We start from the raw sequence: 20,351 nt of genomic DNA on the forward strand, positions 1-20,351 counted from the left end.
TAAGCATCTGACGGTCTTAATGAGTGAGTCACTGAATCATTTATTAACCGATACATTCAGGAATTAAGCATCTGACGGTCTTAATGAGTGAGTCACTGAATAATTTATTAACCGATTCATTGAAACGGCTGATTCATTCAGGAATGAAGCATTTGACTGTCCTAATGAGTGAGTCATTGAATCATTTATTAACTGATTCATTGAAACGGCTGATTCATTCAGGAACGAAGCATTTGACTGTCCTAATGAGTGAGTCATTGAATCATTTATTAACCGATTCATTCAGGAATGAAGCATCTGACGGTCTTAATGAGTGAGTCACTGAATCATTTATTAACCGATTCATTCAGGAGTGAAGCATCTGACGGTCTTAATGAGTGAGTCACTGAATCATTTATTAACCGATTCATTCAGGAGTGAAGCATCTGACGGTCTTAATGAGTGAGTCACTGAATCATTTATTAACCGATTCATTCAGGAATGAAGCATCTGACGGTCTTAATGAGTGAGTCACTGAATCATTTATTAACCGATTCATTCAGGAATGAAGCATCTGACGGTCTTAATGAGTGAGTCACTGAATCATTTATTAATCGATTCATTCAGGAATGAAGCATCTGACAGTCTTAATGAGTGAGTCACTGAATCATTTATTAACCGATTCATTCAGGAATGAAGCATCTGACAGTCTTAATGAGTGAGTCACTGAATCATTTATTAACCGATTCATTCAGGAATGAAGCATCTGACGGTCTTAATGAGTGAGTCACTAAATCATTTATTAACCGATTCATTCAGGAATGAAGCATTTGACGGTCTTAATAAGAGAGTCACTGAATCATTTATTAACCGATTCATTCAGGAATGAAGCATTTGACGGTCTTAATGAGTGAGTCACTGAATCATTTATTAACCGATTCATTCAGGAGTGAAGCATCTGACGGTCTTAATGAGTGAGTCACTGAATCATTTATTAACCGATTCATTCAGGAATGAAGCATCTGACGGTCTTAATGAGGGAGTCACTGGATCATTTATTAACCGATTCATTGAAACGTCTGATTCATTCAGGAATGAAGCATCTGACGGTCTTAATGAGTGAGTCACTGAATCATTTATTAACCGATTCATTCAGGAACGAAGCATCTGACGGTCTTAATGAGTGAGTCACTGAATCATTTATTAACCGATTCATTCAGGAACGAAGCATCTGACGGTCTTAATGAGTGAGTCACTGAATCATTTATTAACCGATTAATTCAGGAATGAAGCATCTGACGGTCTTAATGAGTGAGTCACTGAATCATTTATTAACCGATTCATTCAGGAACGAAGCATCTGACGGTCTTAATGAGTGAGTCACTGAATCATTTATTAACCTATTCATTCAGGAACGAAGCATCTGACGGTCTTAATGAGTGAGTCACTGAATCATTTATTAACCGATTCATTCAGGAACGAAGCATCTGACGGTCTTAATGAGTGAGTCACTGAATCATTTATTAACCGATTCATTCAGGAACGAAGCATCTGACGGTCTTAATGAGTGAGTCACTGAATCATTTATTAACCTATTCATTCAGGAACGAAGCATCTGACGGTCTTAATGAGTGGGTCACTGAATCATTTATTAACCTATTCATTCAGGAACGAAGCATCTGACGGTCTTAATGAGTGAGTCACTGAATCATTTATTAACCGATTAATTCAGGAATGAAGCATCTGACGGTCTTAATGAGTGAGTCACTGAATCATTTATTAACCGATTCATTCAGGAACGAAGCATCTGACGGTCTTAATGAGTGAGTCACTGAATCATTTATTAACCGATTCATTCAGGAACGAAGCATCTGACGGTCTTAATGAGTGAGTCACTGAATCATTTATTAACCTATTCATTCAGGAACGAAGCATCTGACGGTCTTAATGAGTGAGTCACTGAATCATTTATTAACCGATTAATTCAGGAATGAAGCATCTGACGGTCTTAATGAGTGAGTCACTGAATCGTTTATTAACCGATTCATTCAGGAACGAAGCATCTGACGGTCTTAATGAGTGAGTCACTGAATCATTTATTAACCGATTCATTCAGGAACGAAGCATCTGACGGTCTTAATGAGTGAGTCACTGAATCATTTATTAACCTATTCATTCAGGAACGAAGCATCTGACGGTCTTAATGAGTGAGTCACTGAATCATTTATTAACCGATTAATTCAGGAATGAAGCATCTGACGGTCTTAATGAGTGAGTCACTGAATCATTTATTAACCGATTCATTCAGGAACGAAGCATCTGACGGTCTTAATGAGTGAGTCACTGAATCATTTATTAACCTATTCATTCAGGAACGAAGCATCTGACGGTCTTAATGAGTGAGTCACTGAATCATTTACTAACCTATTCATTCAGGAACGAAGCATCTGACGGTCTTAATGAGTGAGTCACTGAATCATTTATTAACCTATTCATTCAGGAACGAAGCATCTGACGGTCTTAATGAGTGAGTCACTGAATCATTTATTAACCGATTAATTGAAACTGCGGATTCATTCAGGAACAAAGCGTTTTTTTTAAAAACCGATATAGATTCTTAAATCCCAGGAGTTGGATTAGTCTATCCTGTTCTCGGTTGATGAATGAACGCCTGCCATCCAATAAATCTCAATAATCTGTGCTGTTACTTTTGATATGAAACGCTGCAACAGATTTTAAATTACGTCTGTTTTATTACGAAATTCAATTTTTGGTGCTGGGCCGCAGCTCAAGAGAAGCGTCACATGACCTGATCTTCTCTTCCGCCTTAATACCAGTTACAACGCAAAATAAACATGAATGAACATCAGAAGGTGTGTTAAAAGATAGTGAGGCATTGAATCATTCATTCAGAAATGAAGCATCTGACGGTCTTAATGAGGGAGTCACTGAATCATTTATTAACCGATTCATTGAAACGGCTGATTCATTCAGGAATGAAACATCTGACGGTCTTAATGAGTGAGTCACTGAATCATTTATTAACCGATTCATTCAGGAATTAAGCATTTGACGGTCTTAATAAGAGTCACTGAATCATTTATTAACCGATTCATTCAGGAATGAAGCATCTGACGGTCTTAATGAGTGAGTCACTGAATCATTTATTAACCGATTCATTCAGGAATGAAGCATCTGACGGTCTTAATGAGTGAGTCACTGAATCATTTATTAACCGATTCATTCAGGAATGAAGCATCTGACGGTCTTAATGAGTGAGTCACTGAATAATTTAGTAACCGATTCATTCAGGAATTAAGCATCTGACGGTCTTAATGAGTGGGTCACTGAATCATTTATTAACCGATACATTCAGGAATTAAGCATCTGACGGTCTTAATGAGTGAGTCACTGAATAATTTATTAACCGATTCATTCAGGAGTGAAGCATCTGACGGTCTTAATGAGTGAGTCACTGAATAATTTATTAACCGATTCATTCAGGAATTAAGCATCTGACGGTCTTAATGAGTGAGTCACTGAATAATTTATTAACCGATTCATTGAAACGGCTGATTCATTCAGGAATGAAGCATTTGACTGTCCTAATGAGTGAGTCATTGAATCATTTATTAACTGATTCATTGAAACGGCTGATTCATTCAGGAACGAAGCATTTGACTGTCCTAATGAGTGAGTCATTGAATCATTTATTAACTGATTCATTGAAACGGCTGAATCATTCAGGAATGAAGCATTTGACTGTCCTAATGAGTCATTGTATCATTTATTAACTGATTCATTGAAACAGCAGATTCATTCAGTAACAAAGCATTTGACTCTCTTAATGAGTGAGTCACTGAATCATTCATTCAAGCGATTCGTTCATTCAGTGATGAATTTGTGTGTTGCTCAGAGACACTCCTGTGACTGTTTCAAACTATTTTCGTTGGCGAAATGGATAAAGGCTAAAATCTAAGTCAGTTAATATTAACTACTTGTATAAAATCAATATCACATTTGTCATTTGAAGAAAAATTACTATGTGATATTGATCAACTACATTAAATGCAATAAATAAGAGGTATTTTGCCCTTTATCTTGAATATTAATGCATTATAAATACATTTTAAGAGTAAATCATGCAGTGAAACTAGTCTAACCACAAACATAGGTGTATGCATGCGCTCTCTAGGTGTGTGTTTGTGGGATACGCTCTCGATAACCTCAGATCACACATCGTTAAAACATCGCACACCCCTACTTCAAATCATTAGCCATATCCACCAGTCATGTGATGAGCCGATGGCATGAGGCCACGTTATGACTTCAGACGTGGTTCTTACCTCCTAAACTGCGTCTGTTGCTCTTCTTCAGGTCTGAGTGAGCGTGACTCTCCTCTAGAGACACAGAAGCAGGAGAAAACACCACACCAGCATCACAGCCCAGCATGGCCGGAACCTTCTCCATCAGGAACTGAGGAACCACCCCTGAGAACAACAGCATCAGATGCACTTTTATGACGGATAGATGCACTATTATGACGGACAGATGCACTATTATGACGGACAGATGCACTATTATGACGGACAGATGCACTATTATGACGGACAGATGCACTATTATGACGGACAGATGCACTGTTATGACGGATAGATGCACTATTATGACGGACAGATGCACTATTATGACGGACAGATGCACTATTATGACGGACGGATAGATGCACTATTATGACGGACAGACAGATGCACTATTATGACGGACAGATGCACTATTATGACGGACGGACAGATGACCTATGATGGACAGATGCACTATTATGACGGACGGACAGATGCACTATTATGACGGACGGATAGATGCACTATTATGACGGACAGACAGATGACCTATGACGGACAGATGCACTATTATGACGGATGGACAGATGCACTATTATGACGGACAGACAGATGACCTATGACGGACAGATGCACTATTATGACGGACGGATAGATGCACTATTATGACGGACAGATGCACTATTATGACGGACGGATAGATGCACTATTATGACGGACGGATAGATGCACTATTATGACGGACAGATGCACTATTATGACGGACAGATGCACTATTATGACGGACGGATAGATGCACTATTATGACGGACAGATGCACTATTATGACGGACGGATAGATGCACTATTATGACGGACGGATGCACTATTATGACGGACGGATAGATGCACTATTATGACGGACAGATGCACTATTATGACGGACGGATAGATGCACTATTATGACGGACAGATGCACTATTATGACGGACGGATAGATGCACTATTATGACGGACGGACAGATGCACTATTATGACGGACAGATGCACTATTATGACGGACGGATAGATGCACTATTATGACGGACGGATAGATGCACTATTATGACGGACAGATGCACTATTATGACGGATGGATAGATGCACTATTATGACGGACAGATGCACTATTATGACGGACGGACAGATGCACTATTATGACGGACGGACAGATGCACTATTATGACGGACAGATGCACTATTATGACGGACAGATGCACTATTATGACGGACAGATGCACTATTATGACGGACGGACAGATGCACTATTATGACGGACGGATAGATGCACTATTATGACGGACAGATGCACTATTATGACGGACGGACAGATGCACTATTATGACGGACGGATAGATGCACTATTATGACGGACGGATAGATGCACTATTATGACGGACAGATGCACTATTATGACGGACGGATAGATGCACTATTATGATGGACAGATGCACTATTATGACGGACGGACAGATGCACTATTATGACGGACGGACAGATGCACTATTATGACGGACAGACAGATGACCTATGACGGACAAATGCACTATTATGACGGATGGACAGATGCACTATTATGACGGACAGACAGATGACCTATGACGGACAGATGCACTATTATGACGGACGGACAGATGCACTATTATGACGGACAGATGCACTATTATGACGGACGGACAGATGCACTATTATGACGGACGGATAGATGCACTATTATGACGGACGGATAGATGCACTATTATGACGGACAGATGCACTATTATGACGGACGGATAGATGCACTTATGACGGACAGATGCACTATTATGACGGACGGACAGATGCACTATTATGACGGACGGACAGATGCACTATTATGACGGACAGATGCACTATTATGACGGACGGACAGATGCACTATTATGACGGACGGACAGATGCACTATTATGACGGACAGATGCACTATTATGACGGACGGACAGATGCACTATTATGACGGACGGACAGATGCACTATTATGACGGACAGATGCACTATTATGACGGACGGATAGATGCACTATTATGACGGACGGATAGATGCACTATTATGACGGACAGACAGATGACCTATGATGGACAGATGCACTATTATGACGGACGGACAGATGCACTATTATGACGGACGGACAGATGCACTATTATGACGGACGGATAGATGACCTATGACGGACAGATGCACTATTATGACGGACAGACAGATGACCTATGACGGACAGATGCACTATTATGGCGGACGGATAGATGCACTATTATGACGGACAGACAGATGACCTATGACGGACAGATACACTATTATGGCGGACGGATAGATGCACTATTATGACGGACGGACAGATGCACTATTATGACGGACGGACAGATGCACTATTATGACGGACGGACAGATGCACTATTATGACGGACGGACAGATGCACTATTATGACGGACGGACAGATGCACTATTATGACGGACAGACAGATGCACTATTATGACGGACGGATAGATGCACTATTATGACGGACAGACAGATGACCTATGACGGACAGATGCACTATTATGGCGGACGGATAGATGCACTATTATGACGGACAGACAGATGACCTATGACGGACAGATGCACTATTATGACAGACGGACAGATGACCTATGACGGACAGATGCACTATTATGACGGATAGATGCACTATTATGACGGACAGATGCACTATTATGACGGACAGATGCACTATTATGACGGATAGATGCACTATTATGACGGACAGATGCACTATTATGACGGACAGATGCACTATTATGACGGACAGATGCACTATTATGACGGATGGACAGATGCACTATTATGACGGACAGATGCACTATTATGACGGACGGACAGATGCACTATTATGACGGACAGATGCACTATTATGACGGACAGACAGATGCACTATTGTGACGGACAGATGCACTATTATGACGGACGGACAGATGCACTATTATGACGGATGGACAGATGCACTATTATGACGGACAGATGCACTATTATGACGGACGGACAGATGCACTATTATGACGGACGGATAGATGCACTATTATGACGGACGGACGGATAGATGCACTATTATGACGGACAGACAGATGACCTATGACGGACAGATGCACTATTATGGCGGACGGATAGATGCACTATTATGACGGACGGACAGATGACCTATGACGGACAGATACACTATTATGGCGGACGGATAGATGCACTATTATGACTGACGGACAGATGACCTATGACGGACAGATGCACTATTATGACGGATAGATGCACTATTATGACGGACGGATAGATGCACTATTATGACTGACGGACAGATGACCTATGACGGACAGATGCACTATTATGACGGATAGATGCACTATTATGACGGACGGATAGATGCACTATTATGACGGACGGATAGATGACCTATGACGGACAGACAGATGCACTATTATGACGGACGGATAGATGCACTATTATGGCGGACGGATAGATGCACTATTATGACGGACAGACAGATGCACTATTATGGCGGACGGATAGATGCACTATTATGACTGACGGACAGATGACCTATGACGGACAGATGCACTATTATGACGGATAGATGCACTACACTATTATGACGGACGGATAGATGACCTATGACGGACGGACAGATGCACTATTATGACGGACGGACAGATGCACTATTATGACGGACGGACAGATGCACTATTATGACGGATGGACAGATGCACTATTATGACGGACAGATGCACTATTATGACGGACGGACAGATGCACTATTATGACGGACGGATAGATGCACTATTATGACGGACAGATGCACTATTATGACGGACGGACAGATGCACTATTATGACGGACGGACAGATGCACTATTATGACGGACAGATGCACTATTATGACGGACGGACAGATGCACTATTATGACGGACAGATGCACTATTATGACGGACGGACAGATGCACTATTATGACGGACGGACAGATGCACTATTATGACGGACGGACAGATGCACTATTATGACGGACAGATGCACTATTATGACGGACGGACAGATGCACTATTATGACGGACAGATGCACTATTATGACGGACGGACAGATGCACTATTATGACGGACGGACAGATGCACTATTATGACGGACGGACAGATGCACTATTATGACGGACGGACAGATGCACTATTATGACGGACGGACAGATACAGATGCACTATTATGACGGACGGACAGATGCACTATTATGACGGATCGACAGATGCACTATTATGACAGACGGACAGATGCACTATTATGACGGATCGACAGATGCACTATTATGACGGACGGACAGATGCACTATTATGACGGATGGACAGATGCACTATTATGACGGACAGATGCACTATTATGACGGACGGACAGATGCACTATTATGACGGACGGATAGATGCACTATTATGACGGACGGACAGATGCACTATTATGACGGACGGATAGATGCACTATTATGACGGACAGATGCACTATTATGACGGACGGACAGATGCACTATTATGACGGACGGACAGATGCACTATTATGACGGACAGATGCACTATTATGACGGACGGACAGATGCACTATTATGACGGACAGATGCACTATTATGACGGACGGACAGATGCACTATTATGACGGACGGACAGATGCACTATTATGACGGACGGACAGATGCACTATTATGACGGACAGATGCACTATTATGACGGACGGACAGATGCACTATTATGACGGACAGATGCACTATTATGACGGACGGACAGATGCACTATTATGACGGACGGACAGATGCACTATTATGACGGACGGACAGATGCACTATTATGACGGACGGACAGATGCACTATTATGACGGACGGACAGATACAGATGCACTATTATGACGGACGGACAGATGCACTATTATGACGGATCGACAGATGCACTATTATGACAGACGGACAGATGCACTATTATGACGGATCGACAGATGCACTATTATGACGGACGGACAGATGCACTATTATGACGGATGGACAGATGCACTATTATGACGGACAGATGCACTATTATGACGGACGGACAGATGCACTATTATGACGGACGGATAGATGCACTATTATGACGGACGGATAGATGCACTATTATGACGGACAGATGCACTATTATGACGGACGGATAGATGCACTTTTATGACGGACAGATGCACTATTATGACGGACGGATGCACTTTTATGACGGACGGATAGATGCACTTTTATGACGGACAGATGCACTTATGACGGACAGATAGATGCACTATTATGACGGACAGATGCACTATTATGACGGATAGATGCACTATTATGACGGACAGATGCACTATTATGACGGACAGATGCACTATTATGACGGACAGATGCACTATTATGACGGATAGATGCACTATTATGACGGACAGATGCACTATTATGACGGACAGATGCACTATTATGACGGATAGATGCACTATTATGACGGACAGATGCACTATTATGACGGACAGATGCACTATTATGACGGACAGATGCACTATTATGACGGACGGATAGATGCACTTTTATGACGGACAGATGCACTTTTAAGATGATAGATGCACTATTATGACGGACAGATGCACTTTTAAGATGATAGATGCACTATTATGACGGACAGATGCACTTTTAAGATGATAGATGCACTTATGGACAGAAACAGTCATTCACTGCCATTATAAAGCTTGGAAGAGTCAGGACATTATTAACATAGGTGTGAGCTGACCCAGGTGTGAGCTGACCCAGGTGTGAGCTGACCCAGGTGTGAGCGGCACACATACCCAGGTGTTGAGCGTTCTCGATGAGGCACTGAACCGCCGCCGCCTGATGCTTCAGCCTCTTCTCGGTGCTGCTGCTCATCTTCTCTGCGCCATCGCCACAGTGAAAGAGATTCGGTGCAAAGATCACGGACAGATTACTGCTGTCCATCTTATTCTCAGAGCATCTGAAGAAGCAACACACACTTTAGACACAAAAGAGCCTCTACAGCACTCCTGAAAGGAACACATCGATTAGCATAAGAGAAGCGCCGCACCGCTGAGAGACGGTCCTCAGGAAGCTGCAGAAGTAGCGCAGTGTGTTCAGGTTCCGGTCGGGCAGCACGCAGGACAGCAGGACTGTGGCCGAGGACCTCTCCTCCTCCATGGGCAGCTCCTGGGCCTTCAGGAAAGCACTGTGCAGGTCTGGGGTCAGAACCGGCTCGGGAAGCTCCCGGAAGAACTGCTTCAGAAGCCCAGCGATGTCCAGCGGGAGAGCAGAGTGCAGACCATCCTCACCCTGGTCCAGCTTGGCCTGCAGGGTCACAGTAGGACAGATGCTGTAAATCATCACACACACACACACACACACACACACACACACACACACACACTCACTCACACACTCACCCTGAGGCTCTTGACCCGCACTACAGAGCCTGATTTCCTGAACAGGCCCTCGGTGTCCAAATGCTCCATGAGGCTCGTACACGCATCTACTATAAAGCTGAGAGACAACCACACACATCAACTCTACATTTACTACATATTACATAAACATACAATATAGTGAAACAGATAATGTTTCTACAAATACTACAATAATGAAATATAGGGTAAATAAGTAAAATATTTTACTATCAAATAGGGCAAATAAAAACATGAAATATTCAACAACAACAATAATAATGTTATAAAAATATAGGGCAAATAAAAAAAACAATTCACTATCATTTTATAGGGAAATATAGAGCAATTAAATAAAGATAAAATACTCAAATATAGGGAAAAACACAAAATAATAATAATACATTTACATATACAATAATAAAAATACACGGGAAAATAAATAAAACATTTTACTATAATTTTATATGGAAATAAGCAAATAAATAAAATAATAATTGTGTGAAACAGGGTAAATTTAAAAAAATACTAATATATAGGAAAATACAAGGCAAAATGTAATATAAAACAAAGTAAAATAATAAAGTATGGCTCAAATAAATAAGAATTTTGTGAAACGGTAAATAAGAAAAATACTAAAATATAGGAAAATACAAGGCAAAAAGTTAATATAAAATAATGTACAATAATAAAGTATGGCTAAAATAAATAAAATAATAATTTTGTGAAACAGGGTAAATTAAGAAAAATACTAAAATATAGGAAAATACAAGGCAAAACTTTAATATAAAATAATGTAAAATAATAAAGTATGGCTCAAATAAATAAAATAATAATTTTGTGAAACAGGGCAAATAAACAAAATACTAAAAAAATAGGAAAATGCAATGCAAAACTTTACTACAAAATAATGTAAAATAATAAAGTATGGCTCAAATAAATAAAATAATAAAATGAAACAGGGCAAATAAAATAATTAAATATAGGGCAAATAAATAAAATATGCTTTACTATCATTTTATAGGGACATGTAAATAAAATAGTAAAATTGTGAAACCGGGCAAATAAAATAATAAAACAAAATACTAAAATATAAGGCAAAAAAAGTTAAATTAAATATAAAGTAATGTAATCGTCTAACGCGTCAGGCAACATTTAGATCAAATGGCAACGTTTTGCCATTCATATTTTGCTTTATTTCGTGGAGGTGGAGCAAATGTTACTTTTGCACGATTAGTCTTATGAATCTCAGACTTCATAAATATCTTCATTTGTGTTCTGAAGGGGAACGAAAGTCTAACGGGTTTGGAACGACCGCATTAGAGTGAACTATCGCTGTGGGTGTGGTGCTACTGATGATGATGTGTGTGTGTGTGTGTGTGTGTGTGTTCATCTCACCAGGGCACATCTGCGTAGTCCAGCACATGGCAGAGGGGCAGCCCTTCCAGAGCCACGCCAAACACACGCACCTGAGAACACATGAGGATCTGTTCAGGTAATGGCGGAGAACAGAGAAGTGTGTGTGTGTGTGTGTGTTTGAACATCAACAGCCCTAATGACTCTCATAAGACCAGGACACACACACACACACACACACACGCCCAGAGATGTGCTACTGCAACAACACATTCATCAACCGTTTCATCACCGGTGATATTCTTTAGGAAACACTGATATTCTTTCAAAAACTATATATGTAAATATAGTGGTGTGTGTAATAATTACTCCATATCCTACAAAGCTGAAAGAGTGAGACATTAACAAATAAACTGCATAATAAAACAGGATAACAATAATAACTAAATAAACATAGGGTAAATAGATCAAACATTAAAACACAAATACAGGGCAAAAAAATATAAAATGTAGGGCAAAAATTAAAAAATGTAGAGCAAAAAACATGGCAAAAATTATATTGTATATGGAAATAGGGCAAAAAATATATAAAATAATACCATTAAACAATAATAATATCGTATAAAGAAAATATAGGGGCAAATCAAAAATATTTTACTATCATTTTAAAGGTAAATAAATAAAGTATTAAATAAAAATCAATATAATATATAGTGAAACAGGGCAAATTAAAAAATATATAGTATTTTATACATTTCTATGAAAATATTTCTCTCAAATTCTGTGTTGTGTGTTTTCTGGTAATCAAATGAAGACAAAACATTAATTTAAATGTATCTTTTAATTTGATTAAACTTTTCTTGTCGAAACACAGTGCTGCACAACTGAGCTTTATACTGTTAAAATTAAACACAGCAAAAAATACTACATTTAAATATAAAAATACAGTTAAAAAAATACAATTAAATATAAAATGTAGGGCAAAAATTAAAACAAAATGCTAAAATGTAGAGCAAAAAATATATTTTATATGGAAATAGGGCATATAAAATAATACCATTAAATATAAAACAATAATAATAGTGAAAATATAGGGGCCAATAAATATATTTTACTATAGTTTTAAAGGTAAATAAATAAAATGATAAATATAATATACAGTGAAACAGGGCAAATGAAAAAATAAATAAAATTTCCCACAAATTCTGTGTTTTCTGGTAATCAAATGAAGACAAAACATTAATTTAATTTATCTTTTAATTTAATTAAACTAAATTGTTTTTTTGTCAAAACAAAGTGCTGCACAACTGAGCTTTATATTGTTAAAATTAAATACAGGGCAAAAAAATACTAAACATAAAATTATAAAATACAGGGCAACATTTTTTTAAGTATATTTTACTATCGTTTTATAGGGAGAATAAATAGTATACAGTGAAACAGCAGGGCAAATAAATAAATGATACTAAAATATAGGTAAACACGTGTGTTAAATATACCATCTTCGTCTCTTTATTACAGTGAACAGGAAGTTGATCAACCAGTGACTTTATAGAGTCTCTGAACAGATGAAACCAGGAAGAAAAACATCAAACAAAACTATTTCAACTACTGAATATTGAGCTTAAATAATCATAATAATAATAAACACACAAAGGTTACAGACCATTTCAATAATTAGCGATCTGCAATAGCATTCTGGGTAACGTTACTGCTATTGTTTGAATATCCCTGGTTATTAATAATAAACAGGACAAATGTACAGCATTTAGTGAATCACATTCTGAATTTAAATATTCGACCATGTTGGATTTCAGCCCACAAAAATACAATATACAAACACGGTTAACGCAACCCATTTTATTTTCCGAATTCGCTTTTTGTTTCAAATTTAATATAAAACAACAACAATAACAACAATGAAAATAGAGCAAATAAATAAAATATTTTTATAGGGAAATTTAAGGCAAATATATAAAATAAAAATAAATAAAACATGGCAAGCACGCAATTTTTTCTTCAATTCGCTCTTTTTGTCATCGTTTCAGTTACTTTTGGCACGAACTGCCTCCCATAATCGCATTCCCGTCCGGTCTCGATAGGAAGCTCCCCATACACCGACAAAACAAGCGTTTTTATGACAAAAGCAGATGTTTTATGAACTCACCGTGTTCGCAGATGTCTGTTTGTTTCTGTTTTTATTCCAGTTTTTAATTTTAATCCCATAAACAGCCCGAAGATGCTGAACAACGGCCAGACGAACCACATTCCTCTCCAGAACCTTCATGACGACGCCTAAAAACCGTTAAAACCACTCGAAATACGAGGGGAAACTCACTAAAAAGGTGCTCTCGGGTTTAAAACACTCGAAATATACGTTATGTGTGTATTTAAAACACAATCTCTGATGGTTAGTTCACTTTTCTTCGCAGTTCTGACACATTTCAATAAAAATCACCCGATCTGATTCAGCAAACCCCGCTCATATTCCGTTCCGCGGCTGTGCTGCGTCTAAACATCGCGTTATTAAACAACACAACCCGCTTTTAACCGTCTAAACGTCGCCATGTAAACCGAATGTCCGCTTTATTTCCCGTCTTCACAACGGTAGCTCGGAAAAACACGTTCAAATTTCGCGTTTCCTGCACTCTGATAGGACGAGGGCTAGTCACGTGACGGCTCGCAGATGACCCCGCCCCTCTGACACGCGTGATTGATGGCTCAGCAGATGCTCGCGTCTTAAAGCGACAGTGCATCATTTTACCTAGTGCCGGCTCTAGCTCTTTGGTTGCCCTAGGCGAGATTGAGTTTTAGATGCTTAATGTTCTCCTCTTATTCATATTTGACATTGAAGGGCTGCATACAACATATTTGCCCACCGGCAACTATAGTTGCCACACATTCAAATACGATTTTCAAGAAAAAAATACAAAAACCGGGGGAAAATAAATGCAGAACATGCCATTCAGAAAAAAATTGGGCACAAATTTATAAAAACTATACAAAGAAAAATCCTATAGTTACTCCAAGACTTAAAAAGCTAATTATGACTTAAATGATACACTCTAATAAATTGCACAAACAAAAATGCTACAAAGAACGTTGGAGGATATTTAACAAATTATGACTCAAACTATGGATGAACAAACAAAAATGCTTTTATAGTCACTCCAACACTTAATCAAGAAAATGAAGACTTGAAGGATCAACTGCAATAAATTGTTCATACACAAATGCTAGAAAGAATGTTCAAGGATATTTACCAAATATTAACTCCATAAACTGTGCAAAAACTCTCTTAAGCACCTCTAAAGACACTTAAGCAAATTATGACCCATAAACTGGATTAACTATACCCTCTACAAACTAAAGTGCTATTATTGATACACTGTACTTACCACTACAAAATTAATATATAGGCTACACGTTCTTGTAGCTCTATCCCTATCTTAAATAATAAAAGATGAACATTATATATATATATATATATATATATATATATATATATATATATATATATATATATATATATGTAATATATGTAATGTAATATTTGTATGTAATATTTGTCCATTAATGATATAAAACATAACTATATTTCATGTCAAATAATGACCTTTTAACATTTTTTTTGCTAATATTTATGGCATAACCTTTTAATTGAGTTGATATAATCCCTCTATGTTTGTCACAATATCATTTGACACACTTCAACATTCAGCATGCAAAACACAACAATGGTAACAAGGATTTTTTTTATTTATTTTTTTATTTTTTATTATTAATACGACCTTTACTATTTTACTTGCTGTCATTATTGGGGTTATACTAACAAAAGACAAATAGTAAAATAAAGCCAAAAATAGTCAAACGAAGCAATTAATTTATTCACGCCACAATGCACTCTGGGAGTACACTTCCTCAGATCCCAGATAGAATTAAGTTGACAAAACTTAAACGGTTTAAGTAAGAACAACTTAATGCAAGTTAATAAATTATACTTAATGAAAGTAAAGCTTACTTAATTGAATTAAGGCAACAAGTTTGCACAATTTAATTAAGTAAACTGAACTAATTCGTTTTTACACACTGTGAAAAAAGTTATGTGCTATTTGCTTAAATAAATAATGGTAACAATATTACACATAATATTTTTGAGAAGTTTTGGCTTGGTTTCTTTAATTGAATCTACCTGAATAAATCATGTAAAATTTCCTAAATTATTTATTCTACGAAACAATAAATTCAATATTTTTAGAGACATGTGCTTATTAATTTTAAGTTGACTTTAAAAAAAGAGTATAAATTAGAGGGAATGGAAATGACCTGTTTCTATTTGACTTACGTTATACAATTAATGGACTGTACACAAGCAGAAACAAACTTGTTACTGCACTAGCATTAGCAAAGTTATTGCTCATTGACCAAAGCAATATGCTTTATAATATTGGTATACATGCAGTTATCCACAACCTAACCATAAGATCTACTCTTCTGCACAATGGTAACGGTCAAAACTTCAACAGAAAGAAAATCTTCCAAATGTCAAACATAACAGAACATTAAACATTAACAGATGTTTCCCTTCACTCAAAAACACATAAAATAACACTTCATTTCAATATTAACTCTCCCTTTCCAGCCATATGCAAAGTATGCTGGGAACTAACAATGGTGTCTCTAAATAAAATTGCATAATTGAGTTAATTCTCTTAAAATAAATAGGTAACCTTATTTTCCTTAATTTTATCAGTTTATTTGGTTCTTCGATTGAAGGCTCAAGATTGCTTACATTTCCTTAAAAAAAATCAGGAAAATGTATCTCTTGGTTTTATTAGTGAAATGTTCTCAATATTTTCTATAAAACACTGAACCACAATTTTCTTAAGAAAATATACACACTATTTTTAATTATCACCTCAATTTTTTTAGTGAAAATTACAAGACCCATGATTCATTTTTTACAGTGGGGCTTTCTTTTGATCGTCTGCCTTTCTCTTTTTCCGTCCCTGTGCACTCGAGGGTTTAGACGCTTCATTTTTGAAGAGCGCGCGCCATTGATGAGCACTTGCCTGACCTAACGCCTGAACGCTCACCATCAACTCAATCTAATAATCTGGTTAAGTAATTAAACGTGTGGCTGAGGGGGCGCCCAAGGATGATCATGATTCATGTTTAATAAACAGTATGTTTTATTTCGCTTGTTTTAATTCTATGCTTAATGGGAAGTAAGTTTAAGGGCGCCACTAGAGGGCGCCTGCGCGCGCCCCCAACACACCTGCATATCGGCGCATATTTATCAGGTTAAATGTGCAAACGCAGTATTTTTTTGTATTTATTTGACCATAATGCTACTTTTTTTGTTTGTTTTGCATTATTGAAGTCATTTTTTTAGTTTAGGAAACATTCTTTTAACACCTTCTGTGAATATTTAAATGTGGTGGCACCATATCAAGTGTGTAGTAGCATTTTTTTTGCATCATTTTTTTTTTTTTGCATCATTTTGTGTTGATTCAATCATGCAAAACAGGCAAGTGACAACTCAATACGCAGCTGTTTGTTATCAGTTATCTGTTTTTATTACAACATTACATGTATATACAGTAAAAGAGACAGTACAAATGTACGGCTGAGACTGAGAGATTGTTGTTGGTTTAGAAGCACTTCCTGTGGACGATGGAAGGACCTGCCTCGTCGTATTCCTGCTTGGTGATCCACATCTGCTGGAAGGTGGAGAGGGAAGCCAGGATGGAGCCGCCGATCCAGACGGAGTACTTACGCTCAGGTGGAGCAATGATCTGGAGAGAGAGAAAGAGACCGTCTTAAACTCTGAGCAAACACTGATATGGCAAGCCACCTTAACGTTCAGTTCTTGAAATCAACAATTCAACTTTCACTGGTTAAAATGCTCAATCTTGATATCAACAATAGAATATAGTGATGTTTCACTAGTGAAAATACAATTACAGATATCAAGAATTATAGTTGAAATTAAATTCTTGACATCAAGACTTCGTATTTCTGTGAGTGATGATGGTATCAAGAATTAATATTTTAACTAGTAGAATTTTTTTTTAATTGTCCACTGTACCAGACATTTTGTAATTTATGTAATACCTTTTATATGTCTGCAAAATTTTATAAAAAAAAAAAACTTGGCAACGAAGGGTCAGAATTTAGAGAAGAAACTATGATGTGCTAGGTCATAATTATGGGATGGAGTCGAAATGTCATAATTACGACATTTACACATAATTACACATTTATATTTTATAACTATGATTTGTAATGTCATAATTATGACAATGGGAGTCATAGTTTCGACATTAAGTAAATTTAGTGTGTCGTTTTGACTTTTTTTATCTCATCATTGTGACTTGGTGTCAATTTCTACTGTCTCATAATTTAGATTTTTTTAGTCTCATAAGTTTGACTGTTTAGGACATAATTTTGACTTTTTGTCATAAGAAAGATTTTCCAAAGCAAAAAAAATTATAATAATATATATATTTTTTGCCATTGTTACTAGTAGAAATCTAATTCCTGATGTAAAAAAAATAAGCATTGTAACTGTTGAAAATGTAATTGTTGATATCAAGAATGAATATCCTGGGAATGATTCAAAGACAAAATGGCTTGCCATATTATTAATAAATGTAGTTCCCGATATAAAAAAATTGCCATTGTTAATAGTAGAAATCTAAATCCTGATATCAAGAGTTGGCATTTTAACCACTAAAAATATAATTGATGATATCAAACATTTATATAATGGGAATGATTAAAAGACAAAATGGCTTACCATAATTTTACTAAATGTAATTCCAAATCAAAAATTGACTTGGTGTCAATTTCTACTGTCTCATAATTTTGATTTTTTTTTTTAGTCTCATAATTATGACTTTTTAGGATATCATTTTGACTTTTTATGTCATAATAAAGATTTACCAAAGCAAAAAATAAAAATAAAAAAATGCCATTGTAACTAGTAGAAATCTAATTCCTAATATCAAAAAATAAGCATGGTAACTAGTGAAAATTGTTGATATCAAGCATTCAAATCCTGGGAATGATTAAAACACAAAATGGCTTGCTATATTCTTACTAAATGTAATTCCCAATTTAAAAAAAAAATTGCCATTGTTATTAGTAAAAACAATCGAATACCTGATATCAAGAGTTGGCATTTTAACAAGTGAAAATGTAATTGTCGACTGAATGAATCAATGTTAAAGTGGCTTGCCATATTATATTATCATAATATTTACCAAAGCAAAAAAATAAAATAAAAATGTCATTGTTACTAGTAGAAATCTAATTCCTAATATCAAAAATAAACATTGTAACTAGTGAAAATGTAATTGTTGATATCAAGAATTCATATTGGGAATGAATAAAAGACAAAATGGCTTGCTAAATGTACTAAATGTAATTGTTATTAGTAAAAACAATCGAATATCTGATATCAAGAGTTGGCATTTTAAAAAAAGTAATTGTTGACTGAAAGAATAAATGTTAAAATGGCTATTACTAAATGTAATTCCTGATATAATTTTTTCGTGATATCAAGGGTTTGCATTTTAACTAGTGAGAATGTATTTGTTGAATGAATAAATGTTAAACCGGCTTGCCATACAACTACAACTTTTTTTTTTTTTTTTTTTTTTTTTTTTTTTGCAATAGCTAAAGTCTTAGTTAATGCATTAATTGTGAAGTGTTTTTAAAGTCTCACCTTGATCTTCATGGTGCTGGGGGCCAGGGCGGTGATCTCCTTCTGCATGCGGTCAGCGATACCGGGGTACATGGTGGTGCCACCGGACAGGACGTTGTTGGCGTACAGATCCTTACGGATGTCAATGTCGCACTTCATGATGCTGTTATAAGCGGTCTCATGGATGCCAGCGGACTCCATACCTGAGGCGAGAGAGCAAAGGTGAGTTCTGAGCGCGCACTGGGAACGCTCGGGAACGGCTGGAGGAGGGAAACGCACCGATGAAGGAAGGCTGGAAGAGGGTCTCGGGGCAGCGGAAGCGCTCGTTGCCGATGGTGATGACCTGGCCGTCGGGCAGCTCGTAGCTCTTCTCCAGGGAGGAGGAGGAGGCGGCGGTCGCCATCTCGTTCTCGAAGTCCAGAGCCACATAGCAGAGCTTCTCCTTGATGTCGCGCACGATCTCGCGCTCAGCTGCGGAGAGGCAAGGG

The 20,351-nt window shown here is 37.4% G+C and overlaps 2 protein-coding genes across 2 annotated transcripts in view; both read right to left on the bottom strand.

The window, feature by feature from the left end:
- The window catches only part of arhgap11a (Rho GTPase activating protein 11A), a gene marked incomplete at its 3' end in the record, with an annotated part of 34,515 nt that extends 19,749 nt beyond the window's left edge, over positions 1-14,766 (bottom strand). Inside the window, exons 1-6 of the mRNA XM_079833965.1 lie at positions 14,320-14,766; positions 12,195-12,265; positions 10,800-10,896; positions 10,448-10,704; positions 10,194-10,357; positions 4,326-4,469 (exon numbers count right to left, since the gene is read on the bottom strand). Of these exons, the coding sequence (XP_079690091.1) occupies positions 4,326-4,469; positions 10,194-10,357; positions 10,448-10,704; positions 10,800-10,896; positions 12,195-12,265; positions 14,320-14,439 (853 nt within the window). The 5' untranslated portion in view covers positions 14,440-14,766. The remainder of the gene's footprint in view (positions 1-4,325; positions 4,470-10,193; positions 10,358-10,447; positions 10,705-10,799; positions 10,897-12,194; positions 12,266-14,319) is intronic.
- A 2,942-nt stretch (positions 14,767-17,708) lies between these two features.
- The window catches only part of actc1b (actin alpha cardiac muscle 1b), an 8,937-nt gene continuing 6,294 nt past the window's right edge, over positions 17,709-20,351 (bottom strand). The window contains exons 7-9 of the mRNA XM_079833300.1: positions 20,143-20,334; positions 19,885-20,066; positions 17,709-17,950 (exon numbers count right to left, since the gene is read on the bottom strand). Of these exons, the coding sequence (XP_079689426.1) occupies positions 17,807-17,950; positions 19,885-20,066; positions 20,143-20,334 (518 nt within the window). The 3' untranslated portion in view covers positions 17,709-17,806. The remainder of the gene's footprint in view (positions 17,951-19,884; positions 20,067-20,142; positions 20,335-20,351) is intronic.

This window comes from Gobio gobio (assembly GCF_949357685.1).
Source record: "Gobio gobio genome assembly, chromosome: 13".
NCBI classification, from domain to species: Eukaryota; Metazoa; Chordata; class Actinopteri; order Cypriniformes; family Gobionidae; genus Gobio; species Gobio gobio.